Source organism: Mustela putorius, unplaced genomic scaffold, assembly GCF_011764305.1.
Source record: "Mustela putorius furo isolate JIRA1106 unplaced genomic scaffold, ASM1176430v1.1 tig00000698_pilon_pilon_pilon, whole genome shotgun sequence".
NCBI classification, from domain to species: domain Eukaryota; kingdom Metazoa; phylum Chordata; class Mammalia; order Carnivora; family Mustelidae; genus Mustela; species Mustela putorius.
The window spans coordinates 3,504,775-3,524,998 of record NW_025421449.1 but is presented as its reverse complement, the minus strand read 5'-3'; the positions used below and the strand labels follow the sequence as shown (position 1 = coordinate 3,524,998).

At 41.4% G+C, this 20,224-nt stretch overlaps 2 protein-coding genes across 7 annotated transcripts in view; one reads left to right on the top strand and one right to left on the bottom strand.

The window, feature by feature from the left end:
- Positions 1-3,465: 3,465 nt before the first annotated feature.
- ANAPC16 (anaphase promoting complex subunit 16) lies at positions 3,466-18,242 on the bottom strand. Its single transcript, XM_004769487.3, has 4 exons — positions 18,098-18,242; positions 12,735-12,903; positions 5,429-5,503; positions 3,466-4,322 (listed from the first exon to the last, which is right to left on the bottom strand). Exons 2-4 carry the CDS (start codon positions 12,874-12,876, stop codon positions 4,207-4,209), a joined length of 333 nt encoding a protein of 110 aa, XP_004769544.1. The 5' UTR covers positions 12,877-12,903; positions 18,098-18,242; the 3' UTR covers positions 3,466-4,206.
- Positions 17,594-20,224, top strand: part of ASCC1 (activating signal cointegrator 1 complex subunit 1) — a 99,226-nt gene continuing 96,595 nt past the window's right edge. Inside the window, exons 1-2 of one of the 6 annotated variants that reach the window (XM_013044229.2) lie at positions 17,594-17,767; positions 19,720-19,864. In XM_013044229.2, coding sequence (XP_012899683.1) covers positions 19,753-19,864 — 112 coding nt within the window. In that variant the 5' untranslated portion in view covers positions 17,594-17,767; positions 19,720-19,752. Of the gene's footprint in view, positions 17,768-17,889; positions 18,031-18,239; positions 19,106-19,719; positions 19,865-20,224 lie in introns of those variants that run through there. The other 5 variants (XM_013044228.2, XM_013044226.2, XM_045083467.1 and 2 more) reach the window with 5 other exon arrangements.

The following is a 20,224-nucleotide window of genomic DNA, read 5'->3' as shown; positions in this document are numbered from 1 at the left end:
TAGACCTATAGTAAGTGCTCAATAAATGTGTGTTGAATAATAAGACATTTGGAAAGGAACAGCCCCTCTGCTACTCCTGGTAATAAATTGTGTTGTTTTATTATTTGTCCTAAAGAGCTTATATTATAAAAATGAAACAAGCTGATTCTGAAAAATAAGCCCTCTACTAAGTATCTGGAGAGGTGGAGGTTAGCTCATGATGCTACTACCACTGGGCCCATGTGCAGGATAGGAGCCCATGAGGACAGGGAGGTACTAGCCTCCTTTACCTTGGCTCCTCACAAGGATGGGATCATGGGAGACATGGATGCTTTGGTATACAGTTTCCATTTTCCCATAGCTTCCACCTGTCTGTGTAGCATTACTGAGACCTGCGGGCTGTGATCTGGGCTCTGCCCACTACCTTATCTCAATAACCTTAGGCATTACTCCATGATGGATGTTGCACTCTCAACAGCTACCATAGCTTCTACATCGGGGCAAACACACAGCAAACTCATCATTCATTCATTCATTCAATATCTATAACGCACCTACTACATGCCAAGTAGTATTCTAGGTACTGAATATACAGCAGTGAATGAGCCAGACAAGATCTCAGCATCCTAGCTGTAAACCCGGGGGGTGAACTAGATGGTCTTCAAGGTCTCTTTCAGCTCTACAATTCCGAGACTCCCTCTCCCACCAGATGCAAACAAACAAGAAAGGCTAGCGGTAAACTATCATGTTCCAGTCTCTTTCCCCCATTCTTCACCCGTGGTGCCATCTCCATCCCAGTCAGCTCTGGGAAACAGGAAAAGCTCTGGTATTATTGGTACTCTGCCTACAACCCAAGATTTGACTTTCCCAAGTATATTATTTAAAACTCTCTGCTGTGGCAAGGATTGTTGTGGTTGGAACTTCTGGCAATTACAAGGAGACCTGGCCAGATATTTTAGGCAGAGTTAGGTGCTTTGGCAAAAGGACAGGGAGAGGCAGCATGGCCCCCTCCATCAGTGTGATATCTCTTAGGTTTGTCTGAAAGGGTACCACATCCTTGGCAGTTTCCTCCTCTTCCTTCTGGATGACAGACCTTTCCTGGTCCTATCTCCTTTCTTCTATTTCCGACTTGGCCTTAAGGTCCAAAGTTTCTACCACCTTAGTACCTGGTGTTGTGGCTGGAAGCAAGGGACTCAAGGACTTCCAACCGTGTGGGGGAAGGGAAGCCATAGTCTGCAAATAGTTGGACGGAGTGGAGAAGTCCTTCATCGAGGAACTCAATTTAGAATTCTACACCACGGTCGTTCATATCAGGTATGGGATGGCACTAGTAGATAAGACATTTAAGCAGATCAGTATAAAGTCAGGACTTTAATGCTGATCCTGGGTAATTAAATGCGAAGTTAAAAGGTAAAATTTTTGTTCAACGATGTAAGAGTAAAACCAGGTTTATTTAAGTTTCCGATTTCTATCTCATGAGATAGAACACTTGTATGGAATTATGTATCAGACTGACTTGAATCACTTTATTAACAGCAAATTCTGTCTTCAGATTTGCTCGTATCTTATGAACTAGAACCCACAGAGACAGAGATTCAAAAGACTAGCTCCCTTGTTTATTAACTATAATCTTAGTTAATAATCTTGGTACCTCACCTTCTCAGTGCCTCTTTCCTCAATGGTAAAATAATACTTGCCTCATTTATCTCACAAGGATGATGTGAGAATCAACATATGGAAAAATGCTTTGGGATCAGCAAAACATTTAATTGAGGAGACACCCTTACCGTCAGCTTTCTTAGGATGGCTGGCTGTGCCGTCCTGGTCATTAGCTGCCATCTGCCCTCCTTGCTCACGGAGGTGTCTCTTGAGCATCCAACTACCTTTGTGCCATACTAAAGCGTAGAAAGTTATGTAGACACGAACATATAGCTAATTGTCCCAGCTCCTAAAGGAAGAGGCTGTTTCTTCATTTTGCTTGAGATCCCTTACGACTAAGCATTGGGAAGAAGGGAGACTAGTGACAAAGCTTATTTCCTCCTGGTAGGTAATTCGTTTTATGATTAAAAAAAAAAAGGTCTTAGGATTTTTCTTTGTTCAAAGCACTCGGTCAGGGTCAGTGGGATGCAGCTTGGTGCATCTAAAATAATCTCGGCTTTGGAAGCTAACAGACTTTGAGTTCAAATCCAGGCTTGGCCATTTATTTAGCTGTGCAGACTTGGCAAGTAATGCTCACTCTGAGCTTTAAGTTCCTCTTCTGTATTGGGGGCATTACGTATCTTGCAGTGATGTTGAAAACATTATAATGAATGCCTGTGAGGGGCACACAGTGAGTGCGGGGGAGAGGACAGATACACAGCAAGGAGGCTTCAAGCTCAAAGCATGCTAGCAAGAGTTGTGTGGATGCTAAGAAGGAGGAGCAGCAGAAAAGGTGCCGGGTGGGGGGCGGGGTGGGTGCAATCTTCAAAAGATGGTGAGGGTTGTGTTCTGGCAGCACTCAAGGAGCCACTGAAGGATCACTGTTAAAGGGGCTTCAGAAAGCATTTCTGTTCAACTGTAGGATCTCTTCATCCTAAAGTCATAAAAAAGAAATGGCCAACTAAAGAGAAAAAAATTCTCTAAGTCCCAATACCAAAGGCTAAGATGAAGTAAGGAAGCGGCTGGGCTTCAGTTATGCAAATGAAACAAATGAGCGCAAGTGAGCTCGCTTCTCAACTGTCACTGGAAATGTCACCTCCAGGCTTACTGCAGTCCGGGTCTGTCTTATTTCCCTTTGGTAATTGTCGAGATGGTGGGTGCTAAAAAGTACATTAGGAAACTCAATGGCTTCCAAATATGGAATCTGATTGGGTTGAGTATTATTATTGTGGAAATGGGTGAGTTTGCAGGCTGGTCATCTGTGCTCTGACAGTGCTTTAGAGATAAGAGAGGTGGGCTGAATTATCAGTCAAGTGAAATCTATTCCAAGTTCCAAGATTTCTTTCTGCCTGGGCTATGTGACCATGAATAGGTCTTCAACATCCCTGTGCTCAGATTCTGTGAGTCAGATTACTGACTCAATGGTCATCACCTCCTTATCAGGTAGCATGTGTTCAACATTTTGAACTCCCGAGATTAGGGCCAATTGCCATTGGGACTGTATGTATTCATAATTAAGCAACTGTAAGCAGGTCAGGTACAGGTTATCACCGAGGAGAAAGGCCAATGTTATCAAGGCAAAATTAGCATAGAATCTTAAATAAATGATTTTCCCAAGTATCCTGGGAGGGAGAACAAAGGCCATCCCTTAACTTTCCAGGTTTTTCTGTATCATGGTGTGAAAACCTACTAAATTGATATAGTTCTGTAAAGACAACTATTCCTGAGATAAAGGAAATCTATCATTTGCTCAGGAGAAATGTTTTTAGATTCCCTTCTTATAAAAAGTAATTTGGCCTCTTCCCCCTATCCCAAATCCCTGAGACTTTCAAAGGATAAAGAAACCAATTTGGAGCTCTTTCAAAGGATTTATTTGCTACAGAATTGCTTGAGCCCACCCACATGATGAACTCAGGATTTCTGTGTTTAAAAGGATTTTGCTCACGGATTTATTTTTACAAGTGCTTCAACATTCAAAAAGTAATTCTTTTCGCCAGTATTTGGCATGTCTAGAAGAGGTTAGAAAAAGTTAGAATCTATAGAATTAGATGTCTAAAAATAGAAAAAAACCCGAACATTTTAAAATTCCTCATTTGGACAGGTCCTGAGTTGAAATCACATTCATCTGCATGAAGAACTGTTTTAGGTCAGAAACACTGTGTTTTTTACTCCCGATCTTGATCTTAGATTTGACTGGTGAGGATTCCAGGCACTGCATGAAATGACAGGAGAGACGTATGACAGGAGAGACGTCTCTCCTGTCATTCAGTGCGCCAATTCCGGTATGTGTCCTACTTGGCCTGTAAAATTTTATATATATTTCTTAAACTTAAACCTCCGGTTCTCTGATGCCGATTGTCTTAATCTGATTCTCAATACTTTTTTAAACAAATAAACAAAAAATTTCCCTGCAAGATCATACATTTAAGTATTTGTTGCTTGTGGACAGAAACAGAGAAACCAAGTATGGATGTGAATTAACAATTCAGCAATGGAGCTGTGAATCTCTGGATGGCTGCATATGCTGCAAGCAAAGTCCCTCGCTGGCCCTGCACTTGCTGTGCACCAGAGCTGATCATCCCGGCAAGGTCAACCCGAAGAGGGTGTGAACCCCAGCAGCTGCTCAATGGGTTTAAACCGCCACTCATCTGCCTCCAGCTCTTCTACCAAACCAGCTAATTTTTCCATCCGAGCAACTTGCTGATCTGTAAAGAGTCAAGGAGGTAATATATAATACAACATATTTCCCATGAGACAGTCACCAACCACCAAAGTGATCATTGGTTTAAAAATAATTTCTAAAAGGGGGCGCCTGGTTGGGCACTCAGTTGGTTGAGTGTCCAACTCTTGGTTTTGGCTGAGGTCATGATCTCAGGGTCATGAGATTGAGCCCCATGTTGGGCTCTGTGCTCAGCACAGAGTCTGCTTGAGATTCTTTCCCTCTCCCTATGCCCATCCCCTGGCTTGTGCTCTCTAAAATTAATAAATAAAATCTAAAAAAAAAAAAAAAAAGATAAACATCTAAAAAAAGTAACTTCTAGGTGTGCTTGGGTGGCTCAGTGGGTTAAACCTCTGCCTTCAGCTCAGGTCATGATCCCAGGGTCCTAGGATTGAGCCCCGCATCAGGCTCTCTGCTCAGCAGGGAGCCTGCTTCCCCCTCTCCCTGCCTACTTGATCTCCCTCTCTCTGTCAAATAAATAAATAAAATCTTTAAAAAAAAAAAAAAAGTAACTTCTAGGAGGATTTTTTCCCCCTTAATATACAAGTGTTAGAGTCTTATTCTATGCTAGTCAGAAGATTAAAAAAAAAAAAATAGTATCCTCCATGACATAATGATTTGTGTACTAAAGTCCTAGAGATCCAGGCAATTACAGCTTTCCCTCCCACATTATGCCTTCAACGGAGAAATGGTCTGGTGGGAGAACATAGTGGCTACCAGGATCTCAGAGGCAGACAGACCATAAAGTATTACCTATATACCTGAGGAATGAAGATGATGGTAACCAGTAGGGGTCAACAACAAAAGGTTTCAGAAAGGGGAGGTAAAAGCAACACAAGAGGAGCAGGAAGCACTGCCTCCTTTAGAAAACTAAACCTTCTGACTTCAGCCTTGAGCCTCAAGGTGGACCTTTTGTCTGGCTTAAGATCATAGAATGTTTTTGTCTACAGGTAATTTAGAAAGTTCACTTAAATAGCCTTGTTGAGTTCCAGGAGTTTTTGTCACAAAGCACACTGATCTTTCTGAATCATCCTCTCCCCACACCACCCCAACTTATTCTCATGGTTAATATACAAACACTCATGTGCTTACCATGTTTCACCTGTTTAAGTGTAGATGCCACTTGATAACTGAAAACGGATTCACAGAGGAATCTCTCTGAGCCATCTACAAACAGAAGAGGAAAAGTTTTAATGTGCTTGAAGGATTTTATGGCTACTGATAAACCAGGTGAGCGTGCCTATTCTTTTCCCTGCTTTCACATTCAGGGTCCAGTTTTCAGTGTTTACAAAGAGGGCTTCTGTTTCATTGAGAACGAACAGTGCTCTGCTATAAAAGCTACTTCTTCTATACCTAGAATATTATAACAGTCCCTCTACTTGTTTCAGAGTTTAAAAATAATGTTTAAAAAAACAAAAATAAGAAACCTCAGTGTGATGTCCTGGTCAACAGTTCTCCCCCTCCTAACCTGACAGTTTCTTAATGTTCTCTTATTCTGCATGTCAGGCAAACACTGACATCAGACACATTTGGCCACGTGGCTCTTGTGCTATCAAAATACAAAGGCACGTCAAAACTCTGAATCACTTTCATTCTAAAAAGTAAAGCTGAGGGGGAAAGAGCTGTTGTTGATTTTTAATATATCAAATTACATCACTATGACCATCACAAAGCACTGCTGGGAAATTTTATTCTGTAAACGCAAATTGTAACCTTGATTTTCCAACTGAACCAAAACACTGCAATTTGCATGGTGATAAGAGTATGGTGCAATTTCAGAACGTAGCATTGTACTGGTTCCAAGAACTGGCAACAAGAAGGTAGCTAATTCAGTCACAACAGCACTGGGAAGATGATTGTGAAACATCAGCTAGTTCATGTTCTTGTCAGACAAGGGCTGATATGGCAAAATATACCCCATAAGATACAGAGCTCATATAGGAAAATGTGACTTTTAGAAACGTAGTAGAAACCATTTGGGGAAGGTGTCTTATTGCAAAAATCCTAAAACAAATGGAGGAAGAGGACACAGCTGTCTTTTTTTAGGTGGTAGTTCATGCCAGCACTACTAGGTGTCAAGCACTCACCCATCAATCATGGGCTGGCGTGTCAGCCAGCTATTAAGTGACAAGGAGATAGAAGTAACACTTTCTGGCTTCCTGCTGTGTTTCACACAAGGTTGACCTTATTTCAGAAGTCCTGGTTGTAGAAGTAAAGGAAACCTCATTTGAAATAGAGTCAGGAAGCCAGAAGGGGGAGCTCTTATGTCCTAACACTCCTGGTCAATCTCAGACTTCTAAGGTGCAGAGGCAAATTTTGCATTCCCAGCAGGAAGAAGTCTTGTTATTTTGCTACCCCAGCAGCATGAAGAAAGGGTTTTCTCCTTGCCGGCAACAACCCAGCCAATGAGAAACTGTCACTACTCAGCCAATGAAAAGCCACTACACTTCACAAATGCCTAGTTTGTGCCAATGGCCTTTTTGTTTATAATATATAGTATCTCCCAACCCCCAATATATAGTCCTCTCCCAATCCTTTGTTCTCTGGACATGACTATGGTTTTGCCATTGCTTGCCTGGCCTCAGCTACAATTCCTTGCTACTGCTGAATAAACCCATTTTTGCTGGTAAAATAACATAAGTTATTTTTAGGATGATGAGGGGTGCCTGGCTGGATTAGTTGGCAGAGCATGTGACTCTTGATCTTGGGGTCTTGAGTTCAAATCAATGTTGGGCCTAGACAGTACTTTAAAAAAAAAAAAAAAGGGCGGGGCACCTGGGTGGCTCAGTAGGTTGGGTGTCTGTCTTCGGCTTGGGTCATGGTCTTAGAGTCCTGGGATCAAGACCCATGTGAAGCCCCAAAGTGGGTTCCCTGATCTCCCTGATCTGGCAGGGAGCCTGCTTCTCCCTCTCCTTCTGTCCCTCTCCACTGCTTGTGTGCTCTTGCTTGCTCTCTCTCAAATAAATAAAATCTTAAAAAAAAAAAATGGTAGTGTGCCTGAGCAGCCTAGTTGGTTAAGTGTCTGACTCTTGATCTCAGCTCGGGTCTTGATCTGAAGGTTTTGAGTTCATGCCCCTGTCTCTCTAACAAAAAAATAAACAAAATCTTTAAAAAAAAAAAAAAAAAAGAAGATTAACTTGGTAAACAATAAAAGCATAGATGTTGTATCCAAATGGCTTGAATATACAACCAGGAGAGCTTCTGTCCAATATATATTTTTAAAATTTTACTTATTTATTTGACAGAGAGAGATCACAAGTAGGCAGAGAGGCAGGTAGAGAGAGGAGGAAGCAGGCTCCCCCGCTGAGTGAAGAGGCCCGATGCAGGGCTCTATCCCAGGACCCTGAGATCATGACCTGAGCCGAAGGCAGCGGCTTAACCCACTGAGCCACTGAGGCGCCCCTCCAATATATTTTTTTAAACAACTTATTTTTTTATTTTAGAGAGAGAGAGAGAGAGAGCACGAACACAAGCAGGGGGAGTGGCAGGCAGAGGGAGAATCAGGCTCCCTGCTGAGCAAGGAGCCCAACATGGGACTCGATCCCAGGACCCTGGACCCAAGCCAAAGGCAGACATTTAATCGACTAAGCCACCCAGGCATTCTGTTTCTGTCCAACATTATATTCAAAATTAATTTAAAAAAGAAATGAAAATGTACTTATTTTCATATATATTATGTATTAATGTATGCACACTACATTATGTATTATTTCAAAATACTATTTCACAAATTGCTATACACCTTAGAAAGAGTGTTACGTTCTTTAAATCCAACCTCTTTTCTATATATTGTACTATATGGTATATGATCCTATCCCCTCTTCCCTCCCCCATTCTTCTGGCTGAATGGAAGCCATTTGTAAGCAGATCATCTAAACTGAGCAAAAAACTTTGATTTTCAATTAATTCAGTTTTATACTGACTGTCCAGTTTACTATGTAAATATGCCACTGTTCATTACCCTATTCATACCCTTGCTTCAAGAGTCAAATTATTTAATTCAAGTTTTATTTTAGAAAGAGCAAAGCATAAAGAATTAGAGCCCACTTCTCAGGTAGTTTGATCCTGAACTTTGGGATCTCATGCAAGGCAGTGGGGATTATGGGCTATAAGGATCAGGCCAGTATGTATTTGGAAGCTTCTAGAAGTGCTACCTCCCACTTACATTTAATCACAGGTGCTATATTAGGATAAAATGCTTAAGTTATAACATTTGCATATTTCCCTTGGCAATGAACTTCAAAGCAAAAAGATGTAAGCTAATCTTTCAAAAAGGTACCTGCATATCACTTTACCACTGTATGCCTATGGAACACACTTCCACTGATTTGCAGCTCTGTACTAACCACAAAGTTACATCCTATTAGATGTGGTATCTGCACCAATCTAAAGCCTTGAATTTCTCTAGAGAGGAGTCAGTGGGGGCAATCTATCTTCTATTTAGAAATTGTAATCAAACCCTTTGTAAGACACCAAGCAACAATGCATCGCTTTCCTCTTACGAGACAAGCAAAGATTATTAAGTAGTGAAAAGTTCAGTAAGTTGCCCAAACCTAACATCATGCCAACTCCAATAAATAGGATGCTATCAAGTTCATTTAACAGAATACTACCTCAAAAAAAAATTACCTCACAGCAGGAAATTAGACAATACCAGATAATTTATGTTTTAGTAGCCTACGATACCACTAAAGTTCAGCTACTTCTGGGCTGGAAGGCAGTCTCTAATTTGCTCACTAAACTGGGAGAGGACAATCTTCGCCATGGGCTAAAAACTGCTGTACAGATCTTTGGTTTATGATGGAGTTATATCCTGATAAACCCACCCTAAGCTAAAAATACCAAGTTGAAAATGCATTTAATATACCTAACCTACCAAACATCATAGCTTAGCCTAGCCTACCTTCAACATGCTTGGAACACTTACATTAGCCTACAGTTGGGAAAAAATCATCTAACACAAAGCCTATTTTATAATAAAGTGTTGAATATCTTGGGCACCTGGGTGGCTCAGTGGGTTAAAGCCTCTGCCTTTGGCTCAGGTCATAATCCCAGGGTCCTGAGATCGAGCCCCGCATCGTGCTCTGCTTGGCAGAGCGCCTGCTTCCTCCTCTCTCTCTCTCTGCCTGCCTCTCTGCCTATTTGTGATCTCTCTCTGTCAAATAAATAAATAAAATCTTTAAAAAAATAATAAAGTATCAAATATCTCATGTAAATTATTGAATACTGTACTGAAAGCGAAAACCAGGAATAGTTGTATGAGTACCGAATGGTTTGTAAGTGTATCTATCGGTTGTTTACCCTGGTGATCATGTGGCTGAGAACTGTGGCTCCCTGTCCCTGCCCAGCATCCCAAGGGAGTACTGTACCAAATGTCGCTAGCTCAGGAAAAAATCAAAATTCAAAACTCAGTATGCTCTCTACTAAATGCATATGGCTTGTGCATTATGGTAAGGTAAAAAAAATCCCAAGTAGAAGCACTGGTAACCTGGGGGCTGTGTACATATTGCTTAAGTGAGGGTGTCTGTTAGAGACTGGATGCATGATAAAGTTAAGTCATAAATAATAAAGTTAAGTACATTATCTGGGTTTCTTATCCCTAGACCTAGAAGGATGCAAGATCAAGTTGAATCTGTAAGATTAAAAACAGTATCCAACCTTGGGGGCACCTGGGTGGCTCAGTGGGTTAAAGCCTCTGCCTTCGGTTCAGGTCATGGTCTCGGGGGCTGGGATGGAGCCCCGCATCGGGCTCTCTGCTCAGCAGGGAGCCTGCTTGTTCCTCTCTCTCTGCCTGCCTCTCTGCCTGCTTGTGATCTCTGTCAAATAAATAAAATCTTTTAAATAAATAAATAAATAAAAATAAAAAATAAAAATAAAAACAGTATCCAACCTTGGATCCTGATTGCTTTTCTTCCTTACTCTGAAAAGGCAACTTTTCTTACTTTGTTTTCATAGCTGGTTAAAGTACTCTAAGAAAAATGGTCAGGTACATGTGCATTAGATTAACTGTATAACAGCATCACCTATAAACATGATAGAAGATGCTTCCAAATCTAACATCCTTATTAAATTTCATTTAGGAGTACTCCTTTTCAATTTAACATTCTTTTTAATTTTTTTTAAAGATTATTTATTTATTTATTTGACAGAGAGAAATCACAAGTAGATGGAGAGGCAGGCAGAGAGAGAGAGAGAGAGAGGGAAGGTCCCCGCTGAGCAGAGAGCCTGACACGGGACTCAATCCCAGGACCCTGAGATCATGACCTGAGCCGAAGGCAGCGAAGTCAGCGGCTTAACCCACTGAGCCACCCAGGCGCCCCCAATTTAACATTCTTTTTTTTTTTTTTTTTTTTTTAAAGATTTTATTTATTTCTTTGACAGAGAGAGATCACAAGTAGTCGGAGAGCAGGCAGAGAGAGAGAGAGGGAAGCAGGCTCCCTGCTGAGCATAGAGCCCGATGCGGGACTCGATCCCAGGACCCCGAGATCATGACCTGAGCCGAAGGCAGCAGCTTAACCCACTGAGCCACCCAGGCGCCCCCCAATTTAACATTCTTGATTGACCAGGATAGTTCAGGGATTACCATCTCTAATTTTTCATAGTCTGTCCTTAAGTAGCTTTAAAATATAGCTAAAACTTTAAACCTAAGAAAGGGAATGAAAACTGTGCATTTTTAATTTAAACCTTATATAAATTCATCCTACAACAGAAAGCCAACACATTCCGCCATGAAACACACTGAGATGGAATAAAAAGGGACAGAACTTGTTATAACATCAACATTCAGACTAACCTCAGTAGCCTTTCTTCTTTAATGTTTCTAAGTAATCTGGTGTATATGGATATAGAATGCTTATAGCTTTGAGACTAAGGAGTACCTCCTGTATTAAATTTCTCCTGTAGCTAAAATTTAAATGACTTCAATCTTAGAGTCCATTGTTAAATACTGATTCCTCTTCTGCTGCTATCAGACTCATGAAGCAATTTAAGTGCCTCCAACTTTTGATTTTTGTGGGCAAGTTCCTTAACACCAGGTCTCTGCTGCATAAACTGAAGTTGTATTTTTAGTGCCACATATGGTAAAGGCCCCAATTGTTCACTATGTCCAGAGTCAATGATACAAACTCAAGTATTCAGTTAACACAACTGAAGAAAATGAAAAGGCAAAGACAGAAGTATGTACATCTCATTTTTATCACTGACTACACTACCTGATTGTCTCTTCAATTGTGATTTGAACCAATTCTAGAGAGGCCTGTGGTCCCAGTCTTCCCATGTTTCTCTGTCACGAATGATTCTTCTGTTTGTCCTGGCTTAACCCAAAACTCTTTCCACCTGATAAAAATGAATAAAGTTCACCCTAAAAAGCTGACTCCTAACTATAGTTTGTACCTTTCTCAGAGATTTCTGGATTAATTTTTAAATGTACTTAACAAAATTTGCAAGTTAAAGTAAAAAAGATCAATATACACCTAAGCACAAAAGTGCTAGAATCAGGTAGACTTTGAATCCTTAATAGGTTCTTTGCTGACTTTTTTCAAAGCATGACAGTTTAATCCTTATGGACCAATTCATCATGAGCATTCCCTGAATGTTAGTCAAAATACTCTGTGCTGCACCCTAGACCAATTCGGCATCTCTCAGATGGGCCAGAAATGTGCATTTTTAAATAAGCTCTTTAGGTGATTTTTATGCTCCCTATTAAGAGTTTACTGGTCTAGCTCCTAGAGTGACATGTATCCAATGAATTTCGGGTATCAATGCAAGCAACAATGCATCGCTTTCCTCCTATGAGACAAGCAAAGATTGTACTCGGATCTTGGCCAGCCAGTTTGCAAATGGATGCTGAGTAAGATGGTGGACGATCTGATGCAAATCCAGCTCCAGTGCTAGGAAAACCACACAGCACTGTCCTGTAGTGAGCCAGGGGAGCCATCTTCTCATACAAGAGTGGTGTAAATAGTTTTTATTTCCACTTAGAACCTATTTGATGTGGTTGATCTATCAGTAGATTAATTACATTAGAAAAAAATACATCAAACCTACTCATCATAGGGAGGCAGACTGGTGCCAGGATAAAGCAAACTGGAACAGGAGGTCAAGAGAATTCCTGGTTCCAGTGCTGACTTTGTCTTCAATGTAGTCAAAGCACTTTAACTTTCCTGGGTCTCAGTAAGTCTAGATGACTTCCTTGATTTCCAAAGCCTTTTCAGCTCCAAAATTATGAGTCTGGAGAAAGATTTGTGTTTCAAATAATATTTTGAAATGGGGACAAGAGATGAAATGTGGAGCTGAAATCAGGGCAAACTCGTCTCTAATCCACTTAATAGCTTCTTTACAATTAATATTCACTGCAGGTCAGAATCCAATTATTCAGCAAAAAGCAGCATGAGATCACCTTCTAACATCTCTCCAGCTCCTTTGGGGTAGGTGAAAAGGGCTTTCCGTGGTGGGGCAAGGTCTGAGACACTGAAACCAGATCCAGTGACAGAACTTCCACTGACCCCACCAGCTGAGGAGGATGATGAAGAGGCAGCCATTTCCTCTCTAGCAGAATTCTCACTTCACTACAGAGAAAGAAAAACAGCAATTGGCAAGTTTATGGAAGTGAGAGTGACAACATTTCATTCTAGCTGCCATAAAAATCAGCATACAGTTTAGTAAATAATTAGGTCCCCCCTTTTCTACCCTCTCTGTTCCCACAATCTTTTACTGATGCCTCAGACAAAAATGTTTCTCAGGATTTTAAGTGAAATATGTTCATTCTGTTTTTCTACTTAAAACACTACTTCCTATCATTAGCAAACTGCTTGTATCACTTGGGATCAACTGTGGGTGATTTATGGGTTATGAAGGGGTGATACGGCAATGCCAAGGTAACAGTGGACTGAGGAAATAAATTATGATAAAACAACATGCCTCATAGGACAGTTTGTCTTGGCTATATCCTGACAAAGCCATACCAAAAAATTCACTTATAAAATTTTCCAAATAAAATTCCAGAATAACACTGTGTTCTGTTCCCAAGGAAAGGGAATTGGTTAGGAAATACATATTTGTCCTTTCATGAAAAATGTTTTTTCCATCCAAATGTAATACCCAAATTGATCACTTGGTGGCATTCCCAAACTGGAAGAAAACGGCTCATGAAATGATCTTCGAATTCAAGGTTTATTAAGAATACAGCAGCTGAGTTTAACCCTATGTCATATCAAAAAATGAAAAAGCCCAAACACAAATGAGAAGATCTGTACTGAATACATGATTCCTTACACAAGTTCATAACAAAAATATTATATTACACACTTACATAAGATTCTAAGACGTTTGTTTTCTAAAAAGAATGGTCTAGAACTTTCTGCCATGATGGAAATGTTCTAACATTCTATTTCTGTGCTGTACAATATGGTAACCATTAACCTCATGTGGCTATTGGTGTGACTGAAGCACTGTGTTTTAATAAAAAAAAATTTTTTTTTAAGTAATCTCTACACCGATATGGGACTTGAACTCACTACTCCGAGATCAATAGTCGCATGCTCTACCAACTGAACCAGCCAGGCGCCCTTGAAGAACTGTATTTTATTTAATATATATATATATTTTTAAAGATTTTATTTATTTATTTGACAGACAGAGATCACAAGTAGGCAGAGAGGCAGGCAGAGAGAGAGGGGAGGAAGCAGGCTCCCTGCTGAGCAGAGAACCCCATGCAGGGCTCGATCCCAGGACCCCGGGATCATGACCTGAGCTGAAGGCAGAGGCTTCAGCTGAGCCACCCATGCACCCCTTAAATTTTATTTAATATTAACTGAAACTGAAATACCCACATATGGCTAGTGGTTACTGTACTGGATAATATAACTCTAGTATTTAGACTAAAGAAATGACTATACTGAATAGTATGCTTTGAGATGGCTACTAGTTAATTTTATGTTATGTAAATTTTAGCTCAATTAAAAAAAGAAAGAGGGGTGCCTGGGTGGCTCAGTCATCAGGTGTCCGCCTTTCGCTCAGGTTATAATCCCTGGGTCCTGGGTTAGAGCCTTGCCTCAGGCTCCTTGCTTGGGCGGGAAGCCTGCTTCTCCCTCTCCCATTCCCCCTCCTTGTGTTCCCTCTCTTGCTGTCTCTCTCTCTCTGTGTCAATTAAATAAATAAATAAAATCTTAAAAAAGAAAAAAGAAAAAGAAAAAATGACTTTAAAAGGATTTAAAAAATGAATTTCCCTCTTTATTGGCCACCAAGAATTTTAGCTGATTTTTTCTTCTTTTGCTAGTTGCAAAATAAAGACATTTGTTACAAAAGTTGGAACTTATGAAAAAATAGAAAAAATGAAGGAATGCTATGCAGATATAAATCCTATATATACATAATCCAGTTTCCTAGCAAGAAAAATCCTATACTGCACATTTCTGAAATGCCGGCTGTTCTGTTTCCTCAGTTTTGTGATGAGGATTTAAGGCTGTCAGGGAAGCAGAGTTTGATTTCCGATTTCATTATATGTCCATAAGTAATATGATCAAAACTGAAGTGAGATATGGGAACAGTAAAGCAACTGTTTTAAGTAGAATGTCAGCCTATTAAAATACAAACTGATTAAGGACATTGTCGATCTTGCTATTAGATTACCTTTTCTTTTTTCTCTGAGTTCTTTAACTTTCAACTAATATGCATAGAGACAACTCTTCAAGTTGGATTTATATCCAATCCTTTGGGCAACACTAGCTTAAAATATACTTTGACAGGTTCTTAAATGCTTTTTTTTTTTTTTTAAGATTTTTATTTATTTATTTGACAGAGAGAGATGACAAGCAGGCAGAGAGGCAGGCAGAGAGAGAGGAGGAAGCAGGCTCCCTGCTGAGCAGAGAGCCTGATTTGGGGCTCGATCCCAGGACCCTGGGATCATGACCTGAGCCGAAGACAGTGGCTTAACCCACTGAGCCACCCAGGCGTCCCTCTTAAATGCTTTTTAAAACAGAACTCAAGCAGTAATGGACCTGGTCTAAATTTCTAAGTTTAAGTTTCTAAAATTAAAAACAAACAAACAAACAAACAAACAAACTAAATTTCTAAGTGGATTCTTGCTGGGATTCAACGTATACAGGTGATTTAGCCAGGCACTGAGGTACTCAGTCTTATTTCCCATCAGTTCAGAGCAGAACCTACTATGAATTGTTTATATATCTCACCTAAGACTTAAAACTCTAATCTTTTTCCTACACCTTGATAAATGCTCTATTCAGTTGCAAATGCAAGGGATACATTATATTTTGAAATCAGTTGCTCAGCAGAGCTCCCTAGGGACTGCCAGAGTGAGGACAGCTTCAAAGGCTGGACACAGTGTGACTTCTAAACTGGGTATAAATCAAAGGAATTCCCTTTCATCCCATTTTCTTTCAAACTCAGAACTACTATCATTCAATACACAAAACAGCCAGGGCTGAAAACTGGAGTGGGTAATTAGCACAAAGCTACAGTTACATAAATAAGCAGTTTACTGCTGAGGTAGAATAATACACTTCAGTAATTTCTAGCGTTAAAGATTTAAGTTGAATTTTGCATGCTATCAGTAGATGGGAAAAGGAGATAAAGTGAAATTAACAATAAACCCTGCTTTGCAACTGCTTTATGAAGGCAGGCATTCTGATCATGAGAACCAAACGTAATGCTTGGCCTATTCTAAGTAGTTGCTGATTTAAATAAATGTTTGCTAAATGAATTAAAAACATTTCACAGGAACCACAAAATTCCTTAAAGGTCATCAAATCAAATTCTCTCATTTTATAGATGACCACACAGAACCGAGCTATAGAAACATTAGCATACATGCTGTGATATTCTTCAAGCTATGGCTTTGTGGGCATGTATCATGTGCCATGGGAGAGAGGTAAAACAGCATAGAGGTTAGAGTTCAGATTCTGAAGCTTCTTGGTCTGGGTTCATGTTGTGGTTTGGCTATTTAGCTTGCTGTATGACTCTGGACAAATCACTTAACCTTCCCGCTCCTCAGTTGCCTCATCTCCAAAATAGGGATAATAGTATTTCCCTCTTAATGGTGTCACAAAGGTTAATATAACTAAAGCATTGAAAATAGTTACAGGCCTAGTAAACAATGATATCAGCTATCCAAAATTAGTAATGGTTATTTACTCCTCAATCTTTTTTTTCACCCTCTGCAGATTCCAGTTTTTCATCCACAGTATGTCCCAACACACTGATGGGAAAAATTTCAGTTCTCTCCATTTGACAGAATCGGCATGCTCCTAGAGGGGAAAGATCTGTTCAGGAAGAGGGGAAATGCCTCCCATTAATGCACTTCACACTTTTATTTTAAGGTTCCTGCGTTTAGGAAGGATTCTTTGATCTAGGAAAGGGGGAACAGGTTGTCTTTCTACCCTGGTGGCCTAGCACAGAGCCTGAATGAGAATGTTTCATGAGCGAATACCCAAACGAAAGAACTAGTAGCTCAGCAAAGGTTACATGTATGGGACAGAGAAGTGGGGTGTCCTGAGGGCTGGTCCACTATTGGCTTTTTTTCCTTCCACATTCTGCAGATCTAAAGTATTAACACAAGTCTCTCACACACCAGGTTGCCGGGCTCAGTAAAATTCTGCTTTATGAGTACATAGTCATGATGGAATAGTCTGGGGTTGGGGCCTCTAAGGTAAAGAAGTCTACGGGCAGCTGAGATCCCCATAGAAGAGCAATGCTACTTTGGGGGTCCAGAGCATGGCTGTTTCCACAGTGACAGGTTGATCAAACATTTACTTCGCCTACGACAAGGATGACCTCGTATTCATAAACATTGCTTTTTATAGGATATATGCCTATTTTCTTTTCTTTTCTTTTTTAAGATTTTATCTACTTATTTGACTGAGAGAGAGATCTCAAGTACGCAGAGAGGCAGGCGGGGGGTGGGGTGTGGGGAAGAGAAGCAGGCTCCCCGCCGAGCGGGCCCCATCCAAGGACCCCGAGATCATGACCCAGGATGAAGGCGGAGGCTTAACCCACTAAGCCACCCAGGCGCCCTATGCCTATTTTCTTAAAAAGAATCTTCACTTTAGAAGTCGCCTTATGTGGGCGCCTGGGTGGCTCAGCGGGTTAACCCTCTGAGTTCCGCTCAGGCCATGATCCCAGGATCTTGGGAACAAGCCCCGCATCAGGCTCGTTGCTCAGCGGGGAGCCTGCTTCCTCCTCTCTCTCTGCCTGCCTCTCTAGCTACTTGTGATCTCTTTCTGTCAAATAAACAAAATCTTTAAAAAAAAAAAAAAAAGAAGAATTAGAAGTCATCTCCATATGAAAAAGACGCAGAAGGAAGTACTCTGGCGCAACGGCAAATTATTACAAGCAATCGTTAAATTCCATCATCAACAAATCATTGCACTTGAGCGGCTGGACCACCACCCAAACGAAAGCGACAGCTAAAACCAGGTGAGGGGGTCAGAAAGGGGCTGGAAAGGGGAGGGGCAAAATGCCAGCGGTTTCCAAACTAACTCCAAAGCACGCTTCCTCCCCCGTCCCCCGCGTTGGTCTCCAGGGGGCGACGCCACCGGCACTGCCTCACTGCGCAGGCGCCAACCCTCCGCCCGCATGCGCACCCGGTCCGGCGCGGCCTGAGGAAAATTTCCTCATACTCCCTCTGCAGCAGGCTCCAGTTTCTCCTCCTATCTTCTCCATTTTACTAGTCCCTGCAGGTAGGATCCCAGGGATCTACTCCCTTCCACTAAGCTCCCGGGGGTCCCTGAGTCCTCGGCCACTTACCTCAGCGGATTTGGCACTTTCCCCTACAGCCCCGCCCCCAGGGCCAGTCAGAGCGGCCGCCTTTACAACGACGAGGACGGCGGCGTGCGCGCGCCCGGGCGGAGGGAACCCGTGCCGGCGGCTGCGTGAGGGCGCCCGCGCGCTGGTGGGCGTGGCCAGGGCGGAGAAGGTCGGAGGACGCGCTCTGAGAGAGGACTTCCGGGTCCTGCACCCACCTGGTCTTGCCGCAGTTTGCCTGCAGCCCCGGAATTCCTCTTTAGTAGCTCGACTTGGTGGCCTCGGTTTTTTGCTTGCCTTTATGATTCAGGGCTTCACCTTTCCCCCTAGACATTGCAGGCCTTCCGCTTTCCTCCCTGTCTCTCCCCAGACTCCCACGAAGCAGGGTTAAACTGGTTATTCCCTCTTCCTTCATACAGTCTCGTACCCCAGTGCCGGGTGGGAAAGGCAGGTGAAGTTTGCTCTTATTCCAGAGCTCATGGTCTGAGGGCCCGACCTAAACATTGAAGTCTCCCTTTTCCCTTTTTAATTTTGTGAGGTCCTGGGGGAATAGGCCACGACGGTGTAGTGTCATTACACTGTTGCTAATTATGCCCGACATCGTTCAAGTCTGTTTACGTTCTATGTTGTTATTTCTCACAACGCAGGATCTCCTCTTGGTTCTGTAAGCAAATTGCCAATTAAAGGGACTCAGACTTGCTCAGGGTTGGATTGGGCCTTAGTGTATTTAGTAAGGATTGGTCAGGTTTTTTTTGGGGGGGGGCTCTTAATTTTGGACTTCCGAGACTATGTAACCTGTGTAGTACGAGCATTGGTTGAACTTAACCATAGCTAGTCCATAAGGAACTCCTGTTTCCTTAATTCTTGATTCATTAAGTGGTGATTAGAAGCTTCTCAGTGAATGTTGCACATTTTTGAGTAGTGGCCTATAGAAATGGAGTCCTCTGCTCAGCAATGTGTTTTGAAGAACCACGTTGGTTAAGTCACATTTCAACTGGATCTCATTTTGAGGTATATATTTCTAGCACCTCTGAAGGTACTTAGGGCTTACCCTCCAGCCCCAGGATGAGTGTGCTAAGCATTCCTAATGCTCTAAATTATTGCTGGATAAAAGGAGTGAGCCCTTTAGCAAATGGTTAGATAAACACAGAAGGTTGTATCTTACTTCTTTGAGGTTAAAATAATAAAGAGACATCTATTCTCTCCAGTCATGGACAGACTGTATAGAGAGGGCTGACTGTCTAAATTTTAATCACCTTTTCTTAAGAGTGCTGAAACAGTTTACAAATTACTGTCCAGGGGTGCCCAGCTGGCTCAGTTGGTGGAGGCAGCAACTCTTGATCTGGAGATTGTGAGTTTGAGTCTGGTGTTGGTTGTAGAGATTACTTAAAAAGAAAACCTTTGAAAACAAAAATTACTCTCTAGAGTGAGCCAGGAATGGAATGCTGTTGTGAAAAATAAAGCAATTGATTTGAAACAACTTGCAGATAGGGGAAATCCAGTGGAAACAGTGCTGCTTTTAGGATGTGCTGTGAACTGATGTCCCAAATACATAACGATCCATAAAACAGAGATAGAGTTTTTATTTCTGATTAAAAAAGGTAAGGTGATCATTTATTTTTCAGGATTTCGTTTGGGTATTATTTGGTGAAAGTATCATGGAAGTTCTGCGCCCACAGCTTGTAAGAATTGGCGGACGGATTTATAGAAAGAATCCCATCCAAGAACAGACCTATCAACATGAAGAAGAAGATGAAGACTTCTATCAAGGTAATCCTGGTTGCTCTTTGTGCAGATTAGTACAATGTTCTCTCCCATTGTGGAAGCAGTGCTTTGTTTTGTTTCAAAGTGTTTCTATGTGAGCACTGAAATTTGAGATGTTTGGCCTCTGCCTAGCTCCATTGTGTTGATGACTAAGGGGACGGGTGGTTTTCAATTTGATGAGGCATTCTCATTTGCACTTCCAAATCATGTTTCATCTTTGTGCAGGGGCTTAAATGTAATAAGGGGTAATTTTAGTAAACTATTAGTGTTAACCGTGAATATTCTGTGACAAAATTAAGTTCTTTCATCTGTAAAGTTGTGAAATGTATATGTAAATTACTGAAATAAGTGAAATATGTATTTTGT

What these genes read in the sequence shown, in the direction of transcription:
- ANAPC16 (XM_004769487.3), bottom strand. Translation starts at nt 12,876, where the DNA reads ATGGCTGCCTCTTCATCATCCTCCTCAGCTGGTGGGGTCAGTGGAAGT. An exon ending in AGCTGGAGAGATGTTAGAAG is followed by an intron (nt 5,504 to 12,734) that starts GTGATCTCATGC and finishes TTCTGTTTGTAG; the next exon opens with ATGGCTCAGAGAGATTCCTC. An exon ending in ACTTAAACAGGTGAAACATG is followed by an intron (nt 4,323 to 5,428) that starts GTAAGCACATGA and finishes GACTCTTTACAG; the next exon opens with ATCAGCAAGTTGCTCGGATG.